The sequence below is a fragment of the Bombus flavifrons genome, chromosome 9 (genome assembly GCF_040668555.2).
Source record: "Bombus flavifrons isolate JBK064 chromosome 9, iyBomFlav1_principal, whole genome shotgun sequence".
NCBI lineage: Eukaryota > Metazoa > Arthropoda > Insecta > Hymenoptera > Apidae > Bombus > Bombus flavifrons.
Genome location: NC_138450.1, coordinates 4,677,320 through 4,697,632, shown reverse-complemented (window position 1 = coordinate 4,697,632; position 20,313 = coordinate 4,677,320). Strand labels below are relative to the sequence as shown.

The following is a 20,313-nucleotide window of genomic DNA, read 5'->3' as shown; positions in this document are numbered from 1 at the left end:
AGTTGCGCTGTAGTTCAGTCACTTGTTCTGTATTAGAAATGGCGCAAAATCAAGGTACAGATTTTTGTGACAATTGGATATTATAGAACATTATATAGATATTATAGAAAAAAATGCTACAAAAAATATGACAGGACGTAAGTCGCACTGTAAAGATTGAAAATTAGTAGAAGACAAAAAATCCCGCCCGTCTTTGTCCGGCTCTTGAGTAATTCTATTTGGCTGTATTCACGGTTTCGTCGTCCTGGCTTCTACCACGCCAATCAAATTGAAATCTAACCTCAAAGTTTCGAATAAGAGAAACAATGTGTTTGCTTCAAATGTATTGCTATCGAGAGATTTTTTTCGTTAGTAGAAGTCGAATTAAACAATAATGCAAACAATAATTTCAATGATGTTATTTCATTTGTCCCAACATATTCTAACCTTCATTTTATTTTTAACATATAATACATGGTCTTTAACGACTATACAAGATTCGATTTAGATTTTTAGAACGCTCGCTTTTTTGCAACATTTATTTCCTGTAAAATGACATGAAAATGAATACTAATGAATACAAATAACCTTCCAATGTACTTTATACCTATTCTTTGATTAATAAGTAATACATACTTATTTATAAAATAGACTGTTAACTGTCACTTTTATGATGGATATAAATACTGTGGAAGATGAGGATGTATCTTTTCATTTGGGAGAAATGTTTGATAGTTACGAAGAATTAGAACATAAACTGGAGAAGTTCTCAAAGCGTAGTCTGGTCCACTACTGGAGAAGAGATAGCAGAACAGTTAGTGGAGCTCATATGAAAACTGCTCGCCCAATAAGCGAGCGTTTAAAATATTATTCTGTCAAATATGCATGTATTTATGGCGGTCAGAAGTTTTTACCACGTGGAGCTGGTAGAAGACAGTCTCAGTTAGTTTATAAAATTGTATACTATTCAAATTAGATTCCTATAATAATTATTTTGTCCTACTAAATGGATATAAGAAAACACATTCATATCTTCAAATATATTTTATAAATATTGTTTTATTTAGATCGATAAGAACAAATTGTCCTGCTCATATTATGTTAAGAGCATCAAAAGATGGTACAAAGCTAGAGGTAACTAGTGTCAATAATGAACATAATCATGAAATCTCAGAGGTAAATAGTAGTAATAAAATGATACTAAGTTAAGTTTTGTAATAGTGTATTTGATTCTATCTTCCTTTAATTAGGAACTGTTTAAGAATCTTCCACAAGAAAGGAAATTATGCGGTGAAATTAAGCAGGAAGTACAAGATCTCATGCAGTTACACATTGATCGCAAAAGATTAAAAGAATATGTACGATTACGAACAAACAAGATACTTCGCTCCAAAGATTTATTTAATATAGCAGCTGCTAATAAACAAAAGAGGAATATAACACCTGAGAGAGCATATCAACTGTTTAAAAAAATTCACGATATAGAGAAGATGCAAGGGAGAAACAATGATGGGAAAGTGTATTCTGAATCTGAAGATGAAATTGCACAAACGATAAAAAGGATAAAAAAGGAACAAGAATCTCCTTGGGGACAGGATGTGAGACAGCTAAATTTCATGATACAAAATTCATTAGTATATTTATTAAATAAATTATTTTTCAGGGATTACCAACAGAATTGGAAGTAAGCGAAGGAAATGATGGTGATGATTCCTACAGTGGTCAATTAACTCAAGAAGAAGTAGTGGATGAAATTGATACAACAGAAGGTGAACTATTAAGAACAAATAATGACGGGGATATTATAGCAGCAAACGGTGAAATTGTAGGAGAGTTAGTGATGCAAGATGGAGATCCATCTGTAATTGTTGAGTCCATCGTGAACGCTGATGGTTCTGTTTTCGTAGATGAGAGAGAATTTAATACCTATTGTAACAATCATTTGTCACATAATGTAGATGGTAGCCAGTCTCCCAGTACCAGAGGTAATTATAATCAATTGTAATTATAATTAATTGTAATCATAATGTTTTTATTTTTGGAGAAAAGAACGTGTGATATTATGTTATCATGATGTGTCAGTTTTAGATATTGAAACCATCCAGCCAACTACTGATATAGAAAAAATAAAGGGAACATCTACCTCACCTAAACAACAAACTAGATCTCTTACACCTCAGTCACACCAAACTGCAAAATCGTCACCAAATACTTTTAATGAATCTACAGACTCTAGGATTTGGATCATGAAAGAGGCTACAAATGCCGAGGCAGAGCCTGATAGTGGGCCTGAGAGCGAAATAAATGGTTCAAAATCGACAACGACTTTAAAAGCAGATGTCGATACATCGGAAGTAATATTATCGGACGAAGCCAGTCATCAGTTACTTCAGGAGCAACTGGCAGTACTTCGTGCAGAGAAAGGGAAACTGTATCACGAAACTGAAATGTTAAAACTTAAAAAGGACAAGTTAAAGTTACAGATCAATTGTTATTCAAACGAGATACGAAAACAAGAAATGGAAAAAGAAAAGTTGAGACTTGAAATTAAATTGCTACAGTCAAAAGTTATGGAAGATTCTAATGATGTTTCTCATTATATTTTTGTGCCTTGAACAATGCTTTGTGGTCAAAGGAATATGATTACAGAAATAACATGCAGATAAATTGGTAGGATTTTTTTTTTGTTAAGAAAAATTGTGCGAAAATCGTTTTAGGAACAAATCGAATGTTTTCACAAGTGTAATGATAACATTATTGAAAGAAACGCTGCTAATTTATTTAATTTTATTTGACAACTAATTTGTTAATTACACTAATAATTTAATTTCTTGATAAATGTACTTGAAATTAAAGTAATACAATAATGTTTAACATGTCGTCATTTAAAGTTGATATCATTTGTATTGCATCTAATATATGTATGTTCTCCTATATTAATACTTAAAAGAGAAATTCAAAGCGAGAAGTTATTGGAAGTATTCTTTATGCCAATAATGTGGTTGATATAGGACAAATGTATAGGTAGTGTAATAAATTATTTTGCAAATAAAATCATTTTTTATTATACGAAAATCCTATATTTTGAGGTAAAGTAATTTACAATTGTTTGCAAATAACGATAGTAATACACTTTATCATTCATTTCAAATACTCACTTCTTCCTCCAACTTTTTAACTTCTGTAACTAACTCTTTTATATCTTTTGCCCTGTGAAATAAAAGAAACGGATTTTTTACTGTGTATCTAATTAATATATTTTTATTACACGATAACAGTACACACATTTGTCCCAGGTTGTTTTTGATGGCGTTTTCTTGATCACCTCTAAAAACAATTTCTCTTTTTTTTCCAATGCTTTCATTATTCTCTATAGGCCCAGTTTGCTCCGATTTCGTTTTCAGTTCTAACAATTTGATTTTCATTTCTTCTATTTTTATTTCCATTTTCCTTAATTCCTCTGCTTCTGCTCTTTCAATAGGAGTCATAGACGGTTCCTTGTAATTCACTAGTCGTAATACTTCTTTTGCTCTGTAAACCCATAAGCTTTCATAGTAAATTACTGTAACATATTATCGGTATAGTAACCATAACAGTGTAATGTTTTGTTAACACGTTTTGTTAAAGATCGGAAATACTAACAAGATTTATGATTCAGACTAATTGCGTGACTTACCTTTGCGCTAATTTTTCTTGCTCATCCTTAATATCTTCATACTTTTCAGCCAACTGTTCAGCAGTCTGATGCAATTTTTTCTTTGTTTCTAGCAAAGTATCTAATTCTTTTAATAACTGGGTTTTTATTACTTTCAACGCACGCATTTTCTTTCCGATTTCTTTCCTCACTGTATCATGTTTGACAAAATATTCTTTACGAAAGACATCCGTGGCGTGATATAAAAGCTAGTTACGGAAATCATTTTTTTTTATTTTCATTGAAATCAATCATTTATTTATTTATATTATTTAATACCTGTAAACATTCCCGTGGTGTGACAGATTTCGAACCAATTTTGATAAGGGGTTGTGATGTTTCACGTTTCAGCAACCTTTTTATGTACATGTCGAACGTCTCCTTGTTTACCTATAATTTATATCAGATTATGTATTAAATTCTACATGAAAATAGCAGAATGTTATGTTTAGTTTGTGTGATATAAATATATAGGATGGTCACTAAGTAACTGAAGAAAAAAATAGATTGCTCACTTTTTTTTTTTTGTCAATTATAAGCTCTGGAAGCTCGATTTCTGGGAAGTAGTAAAGATCGATAACAGAACGGGTGACGACATCACCGGTATGTAACAAAGCTACTAAAACGCATGGCTCCTGCAGTAGTCCAAATCCAAGAATTGGTGTAGCTTCGTTCTGTTCTGTGTGCTTGGTTCTTCTACAGATTAAGTACTGCAAACTGGGTTGATTCGATAGCGATGGTAAACATGTATCTTCGTTTTCTGAAAGAATTTACTTTTAGAAACAGTATTCGGACCACACAGAGTAAATTTCGATAAATATACACCGGTTTTTTCTTGCAGCTCGATAAAATAAACAGAATCAAAAATGTAAATTAATCGAAAAATTAATCTTTCTTACCTTTCGAAGCGTTTATGTATTCATCTAACTGAGAAACCATCGGCAGAGTGATCATGTGGATTCCAGCATTGTGAGAACAGAAATACCTATAAATAAATTTCATATTTATTGCGCTTATGGATACGGAATAACTATAAAAGGAATAGATAACTATAAAAACTTACCTCGACTTGTTATGCTTGTCAGCGTGAAGATGTATCGGACAATTATATTTTTCATCGTTATCTGCGAAAAACAGACCTAGATCTATTTCCACGCATTCATAAACGTATAATGCATCCTCTGGTGTGTGAAAATTGTAAGTCGAACCATACTGTGACCAAGTCTGAAAGCCACAAATATTGATTAAATACAGAGAATTAATTAATTTCAAATTTTTATAAGAAATATCTTCTCCTAAAAGATTATGTATGATTCGATGAATCTGCAAATTTCGAAACACAGAAGATTCATTGGATTACGAATTACAAAACACTACGTAGGTGTAAAAAACAAATTGCAAGGAACAAGTTAAAAAGAACACTCACCGTTCTATCGTTATCATCGTCGTTGATCGTTTCTTCTTTCAACAAAATCGCATGATAAATCTTCCCAGTACACATAGCGACGACCACTATCGGCGGTGTAGTTTGTAGACACATGATGGAACACGAGTCTATTCCATAATTATCGTCGGCTGGAGGATACATAGAGAGTGATCCCGATACCACTGGATTTTCATGACTTAATCAAATTAATAAGCACACGTGAAAGAATTATTACATTGAGGAGAAAATTGAAGTTCTTATCATTTTTATACAATGTTATGATATGATAAAACTAAAAAGGACTAAACCCATATAAAAAATAAGATGATAACGCGATGTAAAAAGTTCGATCGATTAATACGAATACCGATAGAAATTTTAGGGACGAAAGGACACACATAATCACGTACACATCGTGCAAAATATCTCCACGAACAATAAGCACTTCTCCATTTCCACGTAGAACCAGAATCGGCCATTCAATTTGATTCCAATCAACCGCATTATCCTGAAATATAATACTCGATAAAATTTCTTCGTATAGTACTATTTTAGTGCTATTTTATAACATTTCTTAGTCTTAGAATTATACTTTGTTGATGTCTTTGCCAATAAACAGTTCTGGCCTGCGTAGAGTAGGCGTTGCGAAATCAAAGTCCACCGCTATGTCGCCCAAAGATGTGAAGTCTGGTATCCTCGATGGCGAACCAAATGGTACACGACCAACTTTCCAGGATTTTAGGTACTTTGGTCTATTACCCACTTCGCATTCGTATAAACTGGCAGAAGATGAAATTATACTTATTATCAGTTTTAAGATATTTTTTGGTATATTTTAAGCCAACCGTACAAAACTTCTTGTTCGATTAACGATTAAACGAACGAGAAATTTCAGAAATTTTGAACGAAAGACTAAAATTAGACGGAAAGAATAAATTATACTCGCGACGTATAAGAAACGTTAGTCTAATCCAAGTATATAATAATGTTTAGCAGACTTAGAAGATTAATGGAATTCTATCAGATTAAAAGAATTCTATCTATATTGTATAAGAATAATTCTTAATTACCGAAATGTATTTTCAGATGTTAGAACTAGCAAATGAGAGTCATTCGTAGATCCTGGATGCCATCTTGCCTTCCGAATGCTTATCGTTTCATTGTATACTCTAAAAGGTAGGAAAACATTATATATTTATTATTAAAAGATTGTTGTTATATAAAATATGTCTTACATAATGATAAATTGAACATGACTTGCTAAGCTCGCATTCATAATTCAATATTACTAAGCTCAAAGTTCTAAAAAAATTCCGTGAGTTCCGTGAGAAAAGTTTTTAAAAGTCGCATACGAAAAATTCTTTTTCCTCTAACTGGTCTCGTCTTTATACACTTTGTCCATCCGTCTTTAGGCGTGTCCTCGTTAAAATTTAAATACATGGGAAAATGTTCTGTCCAATGCAGAAAAGTTTATGAATTTTCGGGAGCATCTCCCAGTAACGTCGTTGACGCTGTGCACGGTCGTCTGCCAGATATAAGTTAAGTACGATACACGTATATCCATGTGTTCATCAACAGTAATTAAAAGGTTCGTTATTGTCTACGTGTAATTTTTTGCACGAACCATAAGGTTACGATATGGTTAATTGTTTTTATGCAAGAGACGCAAAATATTTCAAAGTTATGAATTTCCAGTGTTTTTCCCAAGTGGACAATTTCTTTCACTAGAATACCTTCGATCGTTGAAAGACCTTTAAAGAAATAGCAGATGTTTGGCCTGCATAGAAGAGGCGCACTTTGCTATTTTCAACGTATTGTTTACGCAAATATAATATTTATTTTATACGTAAAAAAGATGTTTTCTTTTTCGATGAAAATGCTATAATTTCTGTATTTATTGATGCCTTTTTTTAATATAAATAAATAAATAAAAGGTATCGAATGTTCGATGAACGGTGCATTTTAGATCTGCTGCCTGTCTGGCCATTGTCTTACCTGTTCTACTTGTTCAGTCTCACGATCAAAAATAAACCATCTACAGTAGCAATTTCATGATGTTTTAGGTACAGTAATATAACAGTAATTTAACATTTAACAACATCGCTGATTAATACAGCTTAGAAGCAACTAAAATGTGTTAAATATGATTTCGATTCTTATAGTAACACTAATAATATGGACAAACGTGTCTCTTATTATTTCATTGCGAGTATAATTGAATAACATTGAATTCTTTTCATTTCTGGAAAAAAGCGTTCTCCGCAATTTATGTGGTTGTTGTCAGGACCAGCGACACCTTGACGATTAAACGCAATCCTCGGGAGGAAAATCTCTAATTCGAACACCGAGAAAAGTGTCGAAAGCGAGGTTCGTCCTACCCCGTCGGCCTTTTGCTTAGTTATCCCGACGTGTCGTTATTTAACGCAAATTACCCTAATCTTTCACGATCGTCGTACCCCAGGCGGCATAACGAAAGGAATACAGCAAAGCGTGTCGCGGTGTTTGTTTTTCACGGGGACGAGCCGGGGACGAGCCGGGGACGAGCGGCGACGATGGTCGCCTACATTTCGTATATTTTATTATTACTCTCGCACTTTCCGTGGCTGGACACGGTAACGCTGGCAAAAGGGGTTGACGGTGGTTAGCCGTGGCCGTTATTAATGTCCACGGCACAGCGTTGGCCAGAGGCAGGCAAGGAGCGTGCAGAGGGGTGGGCAAGAAAAAGAGAGAATCACGCAGAAAAAGCGAGAGAAAGGGGTTTGACGCAAATGGAGAACGAGAGAAAAGCGGAGGGAAGAGAGAAAAAGGGCAGGAGGAAAGAAAGGGACAGTGAGACGAGGAAAAGCAGGAGGAGGAGGAAGAGCGTTGGAAAAAGAAACAAAAAATCGATGGGCATAGGGTATCGTCGACTGGTTACAGTGGATACACCAGCGACAAGGACGAAAGCAACTTTACCATCACCAACGCTCCCGGTTGCAAAAGCACGCCACAGTTCTTAATAATTGATAAAAATGTACGCACGCACGCATAGAGAGACAGAGAGAGAAAGAGAGAGACAGACAGAGAGTCGGTCGAAAACCAGACGACGTGGTCAACCCCAGCGCCTCGGTCTGTTCTCCCTACCCTTTCCGTTCGCGTCACGTCGTTCTCGCTCGGTTTCTCCCTTTGGGTCGGCCACCTCTCTCTCTTACCCCTTTGCACGCCCAACCTTTCATGTTTCGTTGACAAAGGCACACGCAACGATTTATTCGCACTTTGCACCGCAGCCTCGCGGGGATTTTTCTTCGTTCTGTCACAATTTTGGTATTATCAAAATTTATGGCTACCCCTACCACGGTCGCGCTGGACCATACGTGTTCTCTATCCCCACCAACTGCTGCTAACCGGTTTACGTGTTTCTAAATGCCAAAATTTCATCGTGCTTCTCCGTTCCCCAGTTGATCTTTCTCGATTCAGAAGAGAGCGGTAATGATTCTTAAATGAATGGGTCGAGACAAGAATAGATTTAACATTCTCGGTACTAATGCTAAGCGACAGATTTAGACTTTAAATTATTCGATTTATCTCCGATTGTTTCGACCAACTGTTAATTCGGTGCTTTCATCCGAAGCTTTCGTAGTTTCCATAATGTTATCTGATTTTTATCGGGATCAGGATCAATTATCATGTCCTATGTAAGGAGAACGAGTCCTGCAACCAGGTATTTATAATTTATTTTACAATATACCGATTTGAAATTCGATCGCACGAGGTAATCGGTTCGTCACAAGCCCTTACAGCGCTGTTAATTCAAGCGCAGCGGCGTGGTAGCCGGTTCGAGCGTGAAATCTGCGAGATCATATTCTTAGGTATGTGGTTTCATTAGAGTCTCAATTACAAATCTGACAGAGTCTATTATCTCAAAGGAGAAAAATGTGTAATAATGCTCGAATATTTGGACGCGAAGCACGCGTCGACTAGTATGCTGCTGTGTCAACTATCGCGGAGCTACGGGGGAATTTCTTGGCCGGAAGAAAAGAAAGAGAAGCGCGGAGGGCAGCTGCTCGAATCTAATTAAGAAATTCTTACACGGCGGTGCCGCGCATTCTGCCACACCCTTGCGCCCGTGTGCTTGTACACTTCTCTCTCGTCAGAGGCGGTTCTAGAAAAAATTAAAAATAATTTTTCCTACATAAACGTATTAACCTCCGGGCGGAGCGAAGCTTTTTACGCCGCGCTTTCCTTCCAATTTGTACAAAGAATGGCGCGGACCTGACTTCAAAGCGGATCTTACGCAGTGTCGTATCATTTTGTTCTAGAAACTTTTCCGTCGTATTTCCCTTCAGTTGTGCGCTTAAGTTACCTGCAAGCTTTCGTCGTGGCTTTTCACCGACCCCGCTTAACCCTCCTACTCGTATTCCCCCGATAATTTACCAAGCTTGTTTGTTCATTTCCTCGCTTTTCTCCCGCCTGGCTGCGTTCAATTGTCTTCAAATTTGTCTGATAAAAATACTACTGTCGACGAGCTTCTAACTTTCTATTACGAATCCAAATAAAATAGACTTTTCGAATATGCATTCTGAGAAGAGAGCGAATAGATGTGCCGAGCGGTTGAGAGTTTTTTTTTTCGTTAAATAAAAAAGAATATTTTAGCGAAGAATTATCATATAAGGTGGTTGCTGTAGAGCTACAGTGGTGCAACCAGGAAAGGAAGTATTTTTACATGAAACATTAAATCGAAAGTAGAGAACGAAATTTGGTTGCAGACAAAATTTTACGTGTCCACGTTTTAATTTCTCCGACTATAATTAAAGACTTTGTCATTTATCTCCATAACATCTTCCTCGTTAAAAGTTTCATAAAGAACTAACCTACTATGACTAACCTACGTATGGTAATAATTCAACTCTATAATAATAAATCACTAACAAACAATTGCAGATTTTTAGAAAGTCGATAAAAATTTTTGCACCCGTTTGAACAGTTTGTAAGACACAGACTGCTTGATTTCCTGTTAAATAGAAGCATCCTTAATTATCGATACCTCGTCTTTTATCGTAGACGTCGCATACAGCCGGGTTAACGAGTTATGTCTAATCTATGCATCCGCTTATCATAATGGCTCTCGTTATATCGTGAGCATAGCTTCCTAAGCCCAGCAAACCGCCCCCTCGACTACCGTTGTCGTCTGTGCCCTGGCCACCCTCCTCCCTTATGTACCATGCCGCCGCGGGAACGTAATAAAAATACTCCAAGTAACTGAACGATATTACGTCGTTACGGGACCACCGAGCGGAATTAAGTGCTCTGCTTTCTTCTCGAACATTGATGTCGATTAAGTACCTACTACATATGTATCGCCTACTACATCGCCTTCTCCTTTTCTAAGAAAATTTTCCAAGAAAATTCTGTCAAAAACTGAAGACCTGAGAGTTTGGAATCGACTTGTACAAATTTATTAAAATTACACGCTCATTTATCGATGTAAATGCCAGCTTTTTTTTTAAATCAAACATGTAATGTTTACATAATATGGAAGTAAATTTTCACTTATTAATTTTGCTCTATTAATTTGAAGATGGCGGGGAAAAATACTTAATCGCCATGCTATGTAAGTACCATTGTAAGACATAATATTCCACTTAATTTATCGTTGCTATCTTACCACTTCTGTAATGAACACTTCGCTCTATCATTCGAGTATTACGCAAAAACTTTCGAGCACGATTAACACGCACCTTTCCGCAGCTTTTTCTACCGAAGATATCTCAACCACTTCAAGAGCTTGAAGCTTCTGACTTTTTTCGCGTCCTCTAAGGTCGAGCAATTACAAGAGAAAAAATATTTTAGCAGATTAAACAAGATAATCGGAGCATCTAGGATGGTGTTAGATTTTGCCGATGCGATCGAATTTTTAATTTGATTTCGATATCATGAACGAAAATGTTGATTATTCAATGAAAAAGTACATATTAAAAAATCCATACTTTGGCAATTTAGAAAGATGTGAAAAAGGTGAAAAAAAATAATTTCTCGGTAGTATAACATTCCTTTCTCCTTCTGATTTAAAGCCGGAATTAAATATTTCCTCTGATATCAATAATATTTTCAAAATATCAGTTATTTATCAGATATCCTTTAGATTCTCGTTTTTTTTCAGGAATAAAATCAAAATCTATTTCAGTGGGATGCATCGGTCTGAAGGTAACGGCGAACGAGAGATAAGTGAACTCTCTCGCTTTCATCTTTTCCTTCTCGGCAATAAATCCCGGGGAAAAAACCTATCCGGATCTCCCGCTGGCCTTTTCGCCGCTTAACCTAAAAATTCATTAGATTATAAAGCCATTAATGCTCATACGCGCGACCGGATTTCTCTTTTGGTTAGCCGGGTCCTATGGTCGAATTGATATCCTGCTCGGCTAAAACTTTGATCGCGTTTCAATCATAAGAATGATTTATGGCGTAAGAGTAAACGTTCACTGTCACTACGATCATTGGGAATTTTTTTTTTACACCGATTATAATGAGAATTCGTCAAAGGAGCGTAGTAATTCTCACGAAATGTCTTACAAAAGTCAGATATTACAGCGTACTATCTGTTGAATCGTTCCGATCTATCACCGGCACCAAATTCCTATGGCGATCAATGTGTTAAATTAAATTAACCCTCTACAATCAGAACTTTTGTCTGTTGGTAAAAAGGAAAAGAAACCGCGACTGTTTGTGTATTTACGAAAAATGTAAATGCGCGAAAGAATGAACGCAATGTGCAAGAATATCTCGAATAAAGTATTTGCTGCGATACTCAGGCGATCGAATCTAATTTAGAATCTCGAACGATCATTTTTATCAATACAAGTAATGAAATGAAATTTAAATAATTTGAATATGCATACAGAGAAGTAAGAACGACGCGTTGCTTGTTAACAGAGATGCGATGTAAATCTATCGACGTTTTACTGCGCTCGGCCGAAGAGTAGCCAGATCCGCGAGAAGGATATTTGGCGTCTCTGTTGCGAGTCGCGTGGATGGGCCACGGTGAAGGAAGACGCGCGAACGATGGTGTGAGGGTGGCCCATAAAATCGGGATGTTACGCAAAATATAACGAGCAACGTTCTGCTGGGTTGGCTGACGCTCCTGTCGTAATTCATCCGGCTCTCGCTTGCGTTCTCCTTCCCGACGACACCTGCGTCGGCAACTAAGCCCGTTAATCCTCGAGGTTGCGTCGCGCTTTCATCGCGGCCATCGGTTTCCAACGGCGTTCCTTGCCGCTACTTTGTAGCCTCGTCCTGCGTGCCTTGTTTCTCGATCCTCCGGCCGCGACGTGCCGCCGCTCCATCCCAACCAGTCATACTTGAATCGTAAATCCAGCGACTCTTAAACCTAAAAACTCCTTGGATTGTCTACCCTGAGGCTCTGGATAGAAGTACGTGAGAGAGGAGAAATGGGTTGTAGGTTGAGAAAAGTGGGGGAGACTGTAGCTAGAGAACGAAGAGATAAGAAGAATGTCGGCTTTTTATCTTTTAAATGTTTTCAGAAATTCGCTGATTGTTTCTGTGGCCTGTATTTGTTTCTGTATTTGGATTTGGACAGATTTATCGACCACGTATGAATGTATCCTTAGACTTCGGATTAAAGAATACACACGTAACGGATTTTAATTTCTTCTTCTTACAAGCGAACGAGATTATGATTGTTGGCGGATAATTGAATATAATTTAATCTTTATGATCGACTCGTAGAAGTAGTATTTGCAATATTTACAATATTTTCTAAAATGTTATTGCGACAGTAATCGTAGCATATTTTATTCCAGCAAAATTACAGATTCCGTTCCATTGAACCCCTAAATCACCTACAATCTGTTTCATTAGATCTTCTAACGTAACCACGTACTGATTAATCTGATCGAATCTGCTCGAATTGCCACTGGAAAATAAATATCGTATCTATCAATGCTAAACTTCTTAAATCAACAGAATTCCAACATCGAGTTGTTCGCCGTGCTCCTAACGATGCTAATGTCGTCTATCAGGAGGAAAGACTTTCTAGGCGAATTTTCAATTCTCGGACCACGCGGCGGAATCATGCAAACGAGCCAGATCTGATAGAGTATGAACGAAGGACGCGAGGGTGATGGAAAGGGAGCAACAAAAGCTCGTCGACGAAGAAGGGAGAGAGCGAGAGCGAGAGAAAGAGAGAGAGAGGAAGTTAGAGAGGGGCGGGTGCGGGATAAGGGATGAAGAGAAAAGGAAGGAAAATGTAAGGTCCATGGTGCGGTAGCCTCTAGCTGGGGCCACACGTACCACGGTAATTAAAAGAACCGACAGATGTCTCTCTTTTACCGTGGGGTTTTATTTCGTTACGACGACAACGACGACAACGACGACGTCCAGGACAATGACGACGCAGACGACCACAGAATGCGTCTCGCGTATTTAAATTTTCCACCGGCGTTCCGGCTGGGAATTCTTTGATTAGAAGAACCGTCGCAGCTGCCCCCGCAGGCGTACCGCGATTACCTAAGTGCGTGTTTTTTCTACGTAGACGCAGAGAGTCTATGGTACCTTTTTGCTGTTTTCACCGCGCTAAACTGCTGCGCGTTTGTATACGCGTAGAATGGTGTCTCCCATGCGCGCCGACGAACCTCGGCGAGAAATGGTACCGGGAAAGGAGCTGGAAAGCTATTCGAGACCCGCATTGTTTGTGCTTGTGATCTTGGAGACAGGCGGGCCTCGTATGGTTGGCCACGTTTTGTCATGTTCATAGCGAAAGAACATTGGAATTAGATTGCCTCTCTTGGGGCAGTTTTCGAATATGCGTGGTTTATGGTTCTACATGGAGAAGAGACTGCGGAGATGAGATTTTTACCTTAAAGACGATTGCTAATAGGAAAGTTGTTTTAATCGACTCTCTGACAGTGTAATAAAATGTCGAAGAATTTGGATTTAGAAAATACTAATCGTCCCTTTAGTCTCAAGATTTCTGCTGCGTTTCTGGTATCGGATACGAGAGATACATACTTCTCCTCTTATAGGACATAAATAAATAATAATAATCATTATTATTTATCAGGTAGTAATAATAATAATCATTATTAGTGTCACGTGTGATTTAAGATGTGACATTTATAATATTATATTTGTCTATACTGTTAAAGGCTTCTTTTAAAAAAATCGAAAGAAAAAGAAGAGATTCAGGAAACTTCCATTCAATCTTTTCTAACACCTCACGTTATCGAAAGAATTGGCACGATTAGCGAAACATAGCCGAACAACGAGATCCAAAACTTCCTGTTCGCGCCGGATTACCACGATCGCAATTACAACGAAGCGATCCTCTAATTTCACTCATCGCCACTTGTATTTCACCTCTTTTGTTAACCGCTGATTCGACGAGAAATATCGTTCGGCCGGCAATAAAGTTTCGCGCCGCGGGGGCTGATAAAGCGCGGCACACATACCGTGGCCGGTGTAGGGGGTGGGGTACGGTCACGCGCGGCTTCTATATTTTTCTCCTCGGCACAGCGGCGTGGTGACATTTTTCAAAAGGCGCGGATATCATCGGGGACCATCTAAATCATCCCCGACGCGCGGTCGAGTACGACGCACCCTATGCTCGGCCTTTGCAAACATCGCCCCTCTTACCACCCCTCGAAAATACATCGGTCTGTGCGTTGGAAAACCTGGTGATTTTCGTTAGTGCTTGCTCATCGAAAAAAAGTTGGGCGAAAAAAAAAGAAACGAGTAAACGGGGTGGAGAGGGCGGTTTGAACACAGGTCAGGTCAGGAGGGTGGCGATGCGGAAGTGGTGTGTGGAGACACGCGGCTGGATGGGCGAGAGCACGTTGGATTACCCGTCGACTGAATGTACGAATGGACCGCGTGTGGTTCTCCGAGATTAGCCTCGGCTTTATATCGGGATTACATATGTAAAACCATTAGGTTAAATCATTTTTTAAATAAACGCATCCTATCCCCTTTCGCCGGTGGCCGCGACCGGCGCCGGGACAGATACGAGGCCGGCCTGCAACAGCCCTTCCCGAACCAAAGGGGTGAGTTCACCGGACTCGTGCGTACCACTGAAATATTCCGTAGCACGTACGGCACGCGCGTGCCGGATCCACCGGTTCTCGTTTTGGAAGACACTTGAAGATTAATTTGAAATGCTTGGCGTTGCTCTTGTGGAGTTTGCAGTGTGTAAAGTGTTTTGAGAGCCGCAAAGTGTGTTTAGAAGAAAAATTATGAACATTTACGATGCTTTCCACGCGAAAGGCTCGATAGAAAAGCGAAACATGGTAGCGAATTTCTACTCTTCTACGAGTCTCCGCAGATCTTTGTAAAACGTATAAGTTAAACTAAATTTCTCAGTGAGATATGCGTAAATATTTGAATACTTTCTCCGATTGTATTTTCCTTACTTTTTATATTCTATATTCGATATATTAAATATAACGTTTGCCTTAACATTGCGCTAATCTTAGAATCTCGAGGAAACTTTAAAATGTACACTTTTATAAAGTACACGAAGATAATTAAGAGAAAACGTATCTTTAAAAATTCCCGTGACTCGTTAAGTATATTTTCTTATTGAAAAAGTGTAGTTTACAATTACGTATTCTCTCTACCCAAATTCCAGCAAGATTCGTACCGGTATTTTTTTCTTTTGTCAGGAGAACGTCCCAAGGAGTAGCGAGGATCAGAGAAACTGGAATCAACTCTCGAACGGGGACACAGCATTAGGAGTTTACGAGGTGAATACTCGAGGGACGATTCGGAGGAACGTTTGTCGGAGGTGGAGTGGTTGAGCGGTTGGGGTGGGGCGGGTAGCGCGAGAGGTGAAAATTATTCATAAACGTAGGCCGGTTCGCGACGTACGGAGCGAGGGAAAGAGACAGGAAACGGGGTGCAGAGATCTCTCTGGTGGTGCGCCGCGTACAGAGGCCGAAGCTGAAATCTACCGAATATTAAGGTAGGCGAGGTCCTACCAGACCGCATAATAAACACATAACGGTAATCCTTAAAACAATAATTAGCCGCGAGAGCCAACCAACAGGCGACGATCTTCCGGTAGTGCACGAAATAACGCGCTGGTTTCGTAGTCCGTTTGTCGAATTAATACCGCGATTCGCGATTCTGCGCAGCGACTTACTCTTACTCCGATCCAACTTATATACACGCGAAAATTGCAACCTTCTTCTTCTAACGATTATCGCCCTTAACGAAGGCAAACTGTTACGGTGAAAATTAGATAGGTGACCTGTCGTGCTTTCAAATTTTTCATTTAAGCAAAGGTTGATGTTCCGGTATAATTTCAAGAGTGGTGATCAACGCCACTATATAATTGTCCATTGTTCGAAATTTATTTGATGTTATTGCTTCTTTAAGATGTACATCGTATCTATAGAACTTTTTATCTATGAATCTTGAAAAGGATATGTTGCGTTTAGCAAAAGTGTTTGCGATAAATCGAGTCTCGATGTGGCATAAACAAAGATTTCTAAACTTCAGATTATACCTTCGATAAATTTAGAGGGAATTGTTGCCGTTGCAAGCTTTTTATTCATCTAAGTACGTATCAAGAGGAGATTTAACTTGTTAATAATTAGTGAAATACAAACATTGTCCGTTTCGTTAATTATGAATTGTAAGAAATTCATTAGCAATTAGTAGGTGAAATAGCGGAGGCCAATAAAAATCTGAGACTCTCGTTGGCATTTGAAATAGCCAAGTTACCAAAGATAGGTGGAGAAAGTCTCTAGCAAAGAAGAGAGAAAGAGAAAAGAGAATAGGTTTTGGATGGTGGAGGTCGAAGAAGAGTGGAGGCAACGCGAGGTGGTAATAGTTTTAATCCGGTGTCTTGAAGTCGGGATTTGGTGGCGTAGCAGTTAGTGGCTGCTGGTAAGTCCAAGCGAACCCACTTCGCGCTCTGATATCATAATCCGAATAATCACTATTATTGCCGTCATTTGCTTAATCCAAAGCACGGACGCTCGGTTTTCCACGCTTCGAAGCTTGGGATCTGCCGGCCGATGAAGACACCGAGCACACTGTATCGAAACTATTATATTTTCGTAGCATTTCTACAGAAACTGCTTGAATTACATTAAACACGCATTATACGATTTGAAAATTAACAAGTAAATATGATATGGTAGTTTGGATAAAAAACTATAGTTGAACACATTTCAATCTTCATGAATCGATATGCAAATCTTTTTTCAGCGAAACTTATAATTGTCATGATTTTGGTATATTTAGAATACAGGCGAATTAACGTAAAAACTACGAAATCAACTTGATATTTAGTAAATTACAAAGTATAAGAGAATATTCTTACAAGAGAAACTAAGATTGTACTGTGTTTTCAAAATTAAAAATTACGAAGTACAACGACTGTTTGAAATTTTTGCAAATTGTCTAGTGACTTACGAATGAAAGCTACATTTACTCGAATATCGCTTAGTATTTCGAGCATACGCGAAAATATGTAAAATATATAATTACACCGTAGTTAATTTGTCGATAATTGAACGATAAAGAATACATCTTCGATGAAGCTGAAGATTAGAAGTTAGAAGCCTACTTTAGATACGATTTCATCGTCATCACGATTCGTCCAACGGGATGAAACGCAGTAACGACGCGACGTCTAAACTTTTAGTTCTTTGGGAGAGAGCAAATATCTGTCCGCGGTGGTGGAAGTTTCACGGGCAATAATGCATAAACTCCATTTAGCTGTGTTTAAGCCGACTGGAAGGAAGGAGACATTAAATCCCTGAGATTCGTTCTAATGGCCGCGACTCTCTTACAAACTGTTCCGCGGCTCTTTTCCGCCATACATTTAACCGGAGGGGGTTACGCGTGCGTTCTTATAAATTCCCTCGATCCTCGGCGCTACGGCGGCTCTGTGTCGCGGTACCAAGGTAGAATCGCTTAAGTGAAATAACGAAAAAACTTTAGCATAAACTGCCGCTCTTAATTTGACCAGTTTGTTCAGGTTGGCCCACGCGGTTCATGGGGCTAAACGTTTTCGTTCGTTTCCGGAAAAACTTGGGAATTATGAATTAGCGGGAAGTCGGCAGGAAGGTAATGCATTTATTCCAGGCTGGACTTATTATGAAATTATAATGCAAAAGACAACTTGGAGCGAACGGCTACCCTTTTACCACGTTGAATTAAGTAGCATCGTCGTTCATCGTAATTCAAATTAATTTGAATTTTCCTTCCGTTCGTCCCCTTGCGATATCTTACGCTTGTCTCGTTGCTGGCCGCTCTTCTAGATGCTGCCAAGTGATATTTCAGCTCCTTGGAAGCCAAGCGATATATGATCGCTACCTATCGCAGTAAAATCGCTATGAACGATAGTAAATTCTAAGGTAAATCTTAAACAACAAAATATTTGCGATGTTTCCATTTTTTAATTGTTGGAGTTAGCCGATGTGCTTTTTTCTGCGCTCGTTTCACAATATATGAGAAAGGTAATCGGTCATGATATTAAAGAATAATATACAAGGTAATGTAATAAGTCCAACCGTTTTTGATATCTCTCTTATTCTCAGTGATATGGAGAAGATCTTCTATTTTGCTATCTCTTTCTTTAATTCCAGATAAATTACGCAGACATCCCGAACACACGTAGACATTCACAACTATTCTAAATTTTAATTAGACGACCATGTTTTCTTCCTTCATACCCAAATTCGAAACTCTCTTCTCGAATCTCACTTGCAATGAACAATCGTTAAAAATTCCTGTTCTTACATATATATATACACACACACACATACACACACACACACATATATGTATACACATGTAAACTCTTTTCTTTGAACGTCATAACGAGCAAGGTAGTTTTATATGTAGCAGAGCACTTATGACAACATTGGTAAAAATAAAAATTCGATTGAGCGAGTGGTATTAGAAAAAGAAAGGTAGGAGATGGTTGAGGTATAATCTTGAAGCTTGTGGCTAATTGCGCGAGGTTCTAATCACCCGAAAGATTAGACAGGAGTACGCGAAGATGCGGAGAAGTGACAGAGGCGGGCGCGGAGGGTAATGTTACACGAGGCAGTAGTCTTGGTGGCATGTGTCGTTGATGAGGCGGTTAGTATTCAGCGGTGCTTTCCGAGGCTGGAACTTTTGAAAACTAACCGAGTAAAGCCACCTTAATTCCATAAGAGGGAGGCCAAAGGGGTTCGGGCGTCATCGTAACACCCTCTTAATTACAGGATATTAGGACGCCCACAGGAGCCACGGAGGTGCAGGAAGCCAGATAGTGCGATTTATTATTCGCGGTCTACCTTATCTCGGTTTTTAGGAGCCGGATTTCTTCGTCTGTAAACTTCTCTCTCCATTCTCGGAGATTGATTTCGCGTATAATATTTGCTGCACTGATTTTCCTATAACTCTGAATGAACGGGTACGTTTTTTGTTTACCACTATTTCTATTTCGACGAAACCTCTATGTGTACTATACATATACATAAGTACATGATATACGCGAATTTAATAGACGAATTATTGCGTCAAAATGAGTTTTATGTGGTTTTAAGAACATTTGTTGTCGATTTAGGTTTGATTGCTACTTACATGCAGAGTATTTCTTCTTTCCCACCTTGAAACATGGCATCCTTGCCCCAACGTTTGGGAAGCTCCATGAGAACTAAGCCTAGATTGCCCCACAATGCCAGTTGCGTGCCAGTCTCGTTAATTAATAGATTCTTTATTTCGAAGATCGGAATATCGGTAGGTCTAAGTTTCTGGAATCATACGAAAAAATAACAATTAATAAAAAAAAAATAAAAATGAAAGATCAAACTAAATAGAAATGAAAGAATTCGAAATGCTAATAAACGATGAATAGAAACGATGAATAAAAGTTTAATCATTTGTATCTTCGATTCAGTAAAAAGTTGTATTCTTATGAGGAATAATTATTCTCATCCCTTTCAGACAAACCACTGCTACTCGCTACCATCGAGAAAAAGAGAACAAATAAAAACAAAATGCACAAGACCAATAAACGTTAAGTAGAATTAGATAAAAGTTTGATCGTCGTCGGTATTACAATTTTAATTTTCATCCGTAACGAGATATTTCCGGCGACCCCTGAAATTCCAGTTCCACCCTCTCCGCGCATCGTCTATCGATTAATAAACTTTATAATACGATCCTGCTCCTCGTTTGTTTTCCAGTTTGATTTTTATCACGATGGTCCGGGAAAAGGGCA

The 20,313-nt window shown here is 38.2% G+C and overlaps 2 protein-coding genes across 4 annotated transcripts in view; one reads left to right on the top strand and one right to left on the bottom strand.

The window, feature by feature from the left end:
- The first annotated feature begins 37 nt into the window (after nt 1-37).
- LOC138183047 (centrosomal protein of 290 kDa) lies at nt 38-2,949 on the top strand. 3 transcript variants are annotated; one of them, XM_069119577.1, is made up of 6 exons: nt 38-54; nt 631-921; nt 1,047-1,155; nt 1,230-1,577; nt 1,643-1,964; nt 2,062-2,945. In XM_069119577.1, the coding sequence occupies exons 2-6, from the start codon at nt 650-652 to the stop codon at nt 2,592-2,594; spliced, it is 1,584 nt and encodes a 527-aa protein (XP_068975678.1). In that variant the 5' UTR covers nt 38-54; nt 631-649; the 3' UTR covers nt 2,595-2,945. The 3 variants fall into 3 exon arrangements, with proteins under 3 accessions (XP_068975678.1, XP_068975679.1, XP_068975677.1); XM_069119576.1 differs by lacking the exon at nt 38-54 and adding an exon at nt 189-347; XM_069119578.1 differs by lacking the exon at nt 38-54 and having other exon boundaries at nt 179-921; nt 2,068-2,949.
- Nucleotides 2,950-3,009: 60 nt separating this feature from the next.
- mbo (nuclear pore complex protein Nup88) overlaps nt 3,010-20,313 on the bottom strand; it is a 71,577-nt gene continuing 54,273 nt past the window's right edge. The window contains exons 2-13 of the mRNA XM_069119575.1: nt 19,674-19,843; nt 6,170-6,268; nt 5,692-5,878; nt 5,510-5,607; nt 5,100-5,295; nt 4,737-4,897; nt 4,573-4,658; nt 4,189-4,433; nt 3,953-4,063; nt 3,656-3,882; nt 3,265-3,510; nt 3,010-3,189 (exon numbers count right to left, since the gene is read on the bottom strand). Coding sequence (XP_068975676.1) covers nt 3,126-3,189; nt 3,265-3,510; nt 3,656-3,882; nt 3,953-4,063; nt 4,189-4,433; nt 4,573-4,658; nt 4,737-4,897; nt 5,100-5,295; nt 5,510-5,607; nt 5,692-5,878; nt 6,170-6,268; nt 19,674-19,843 — 1,890 coding nt within the window. The 3' untranslated portion in view covers nt 3,010-3,125. The remainder of the gene's footprint in view (nt 3,190-3,264; nt 3,511-3,655; nt 3,883-3,952; nt 4,064-4,188; nt 4,434-4,572; nt 4,659-4,736; nt 4,898-5,099; nt 5,296-5,509; nt 5,608-5,691; nt 5,879-6,169; nt 6,269-19,673; nt 19,844-20,313) is intronic.

Bases quoted from the DNA above. Each gene is read 5' to 3' on its own strand.
- LOC138183047 (XM_069119577.1), top strand. From the start codon at position 650: ATGATGGATATAAATACTGTGGAAGATGAGGATGTATCTTTTCATTTG. The intron at 1,156-1,229 runs GTAAATAGTAGT...TCCTTTAATTAG, and splicing joins ATAATCATGAAATCTCAGAG to GAACTGTTTAAGAATCTTCC. The intron at 1,578-1,642 runs GTGAGACAGCTA...ATTATTTTTCAG, and splicing joins AATCTCCTTGGGGACAGGAT to GGATTACCAACAGAATTGGA.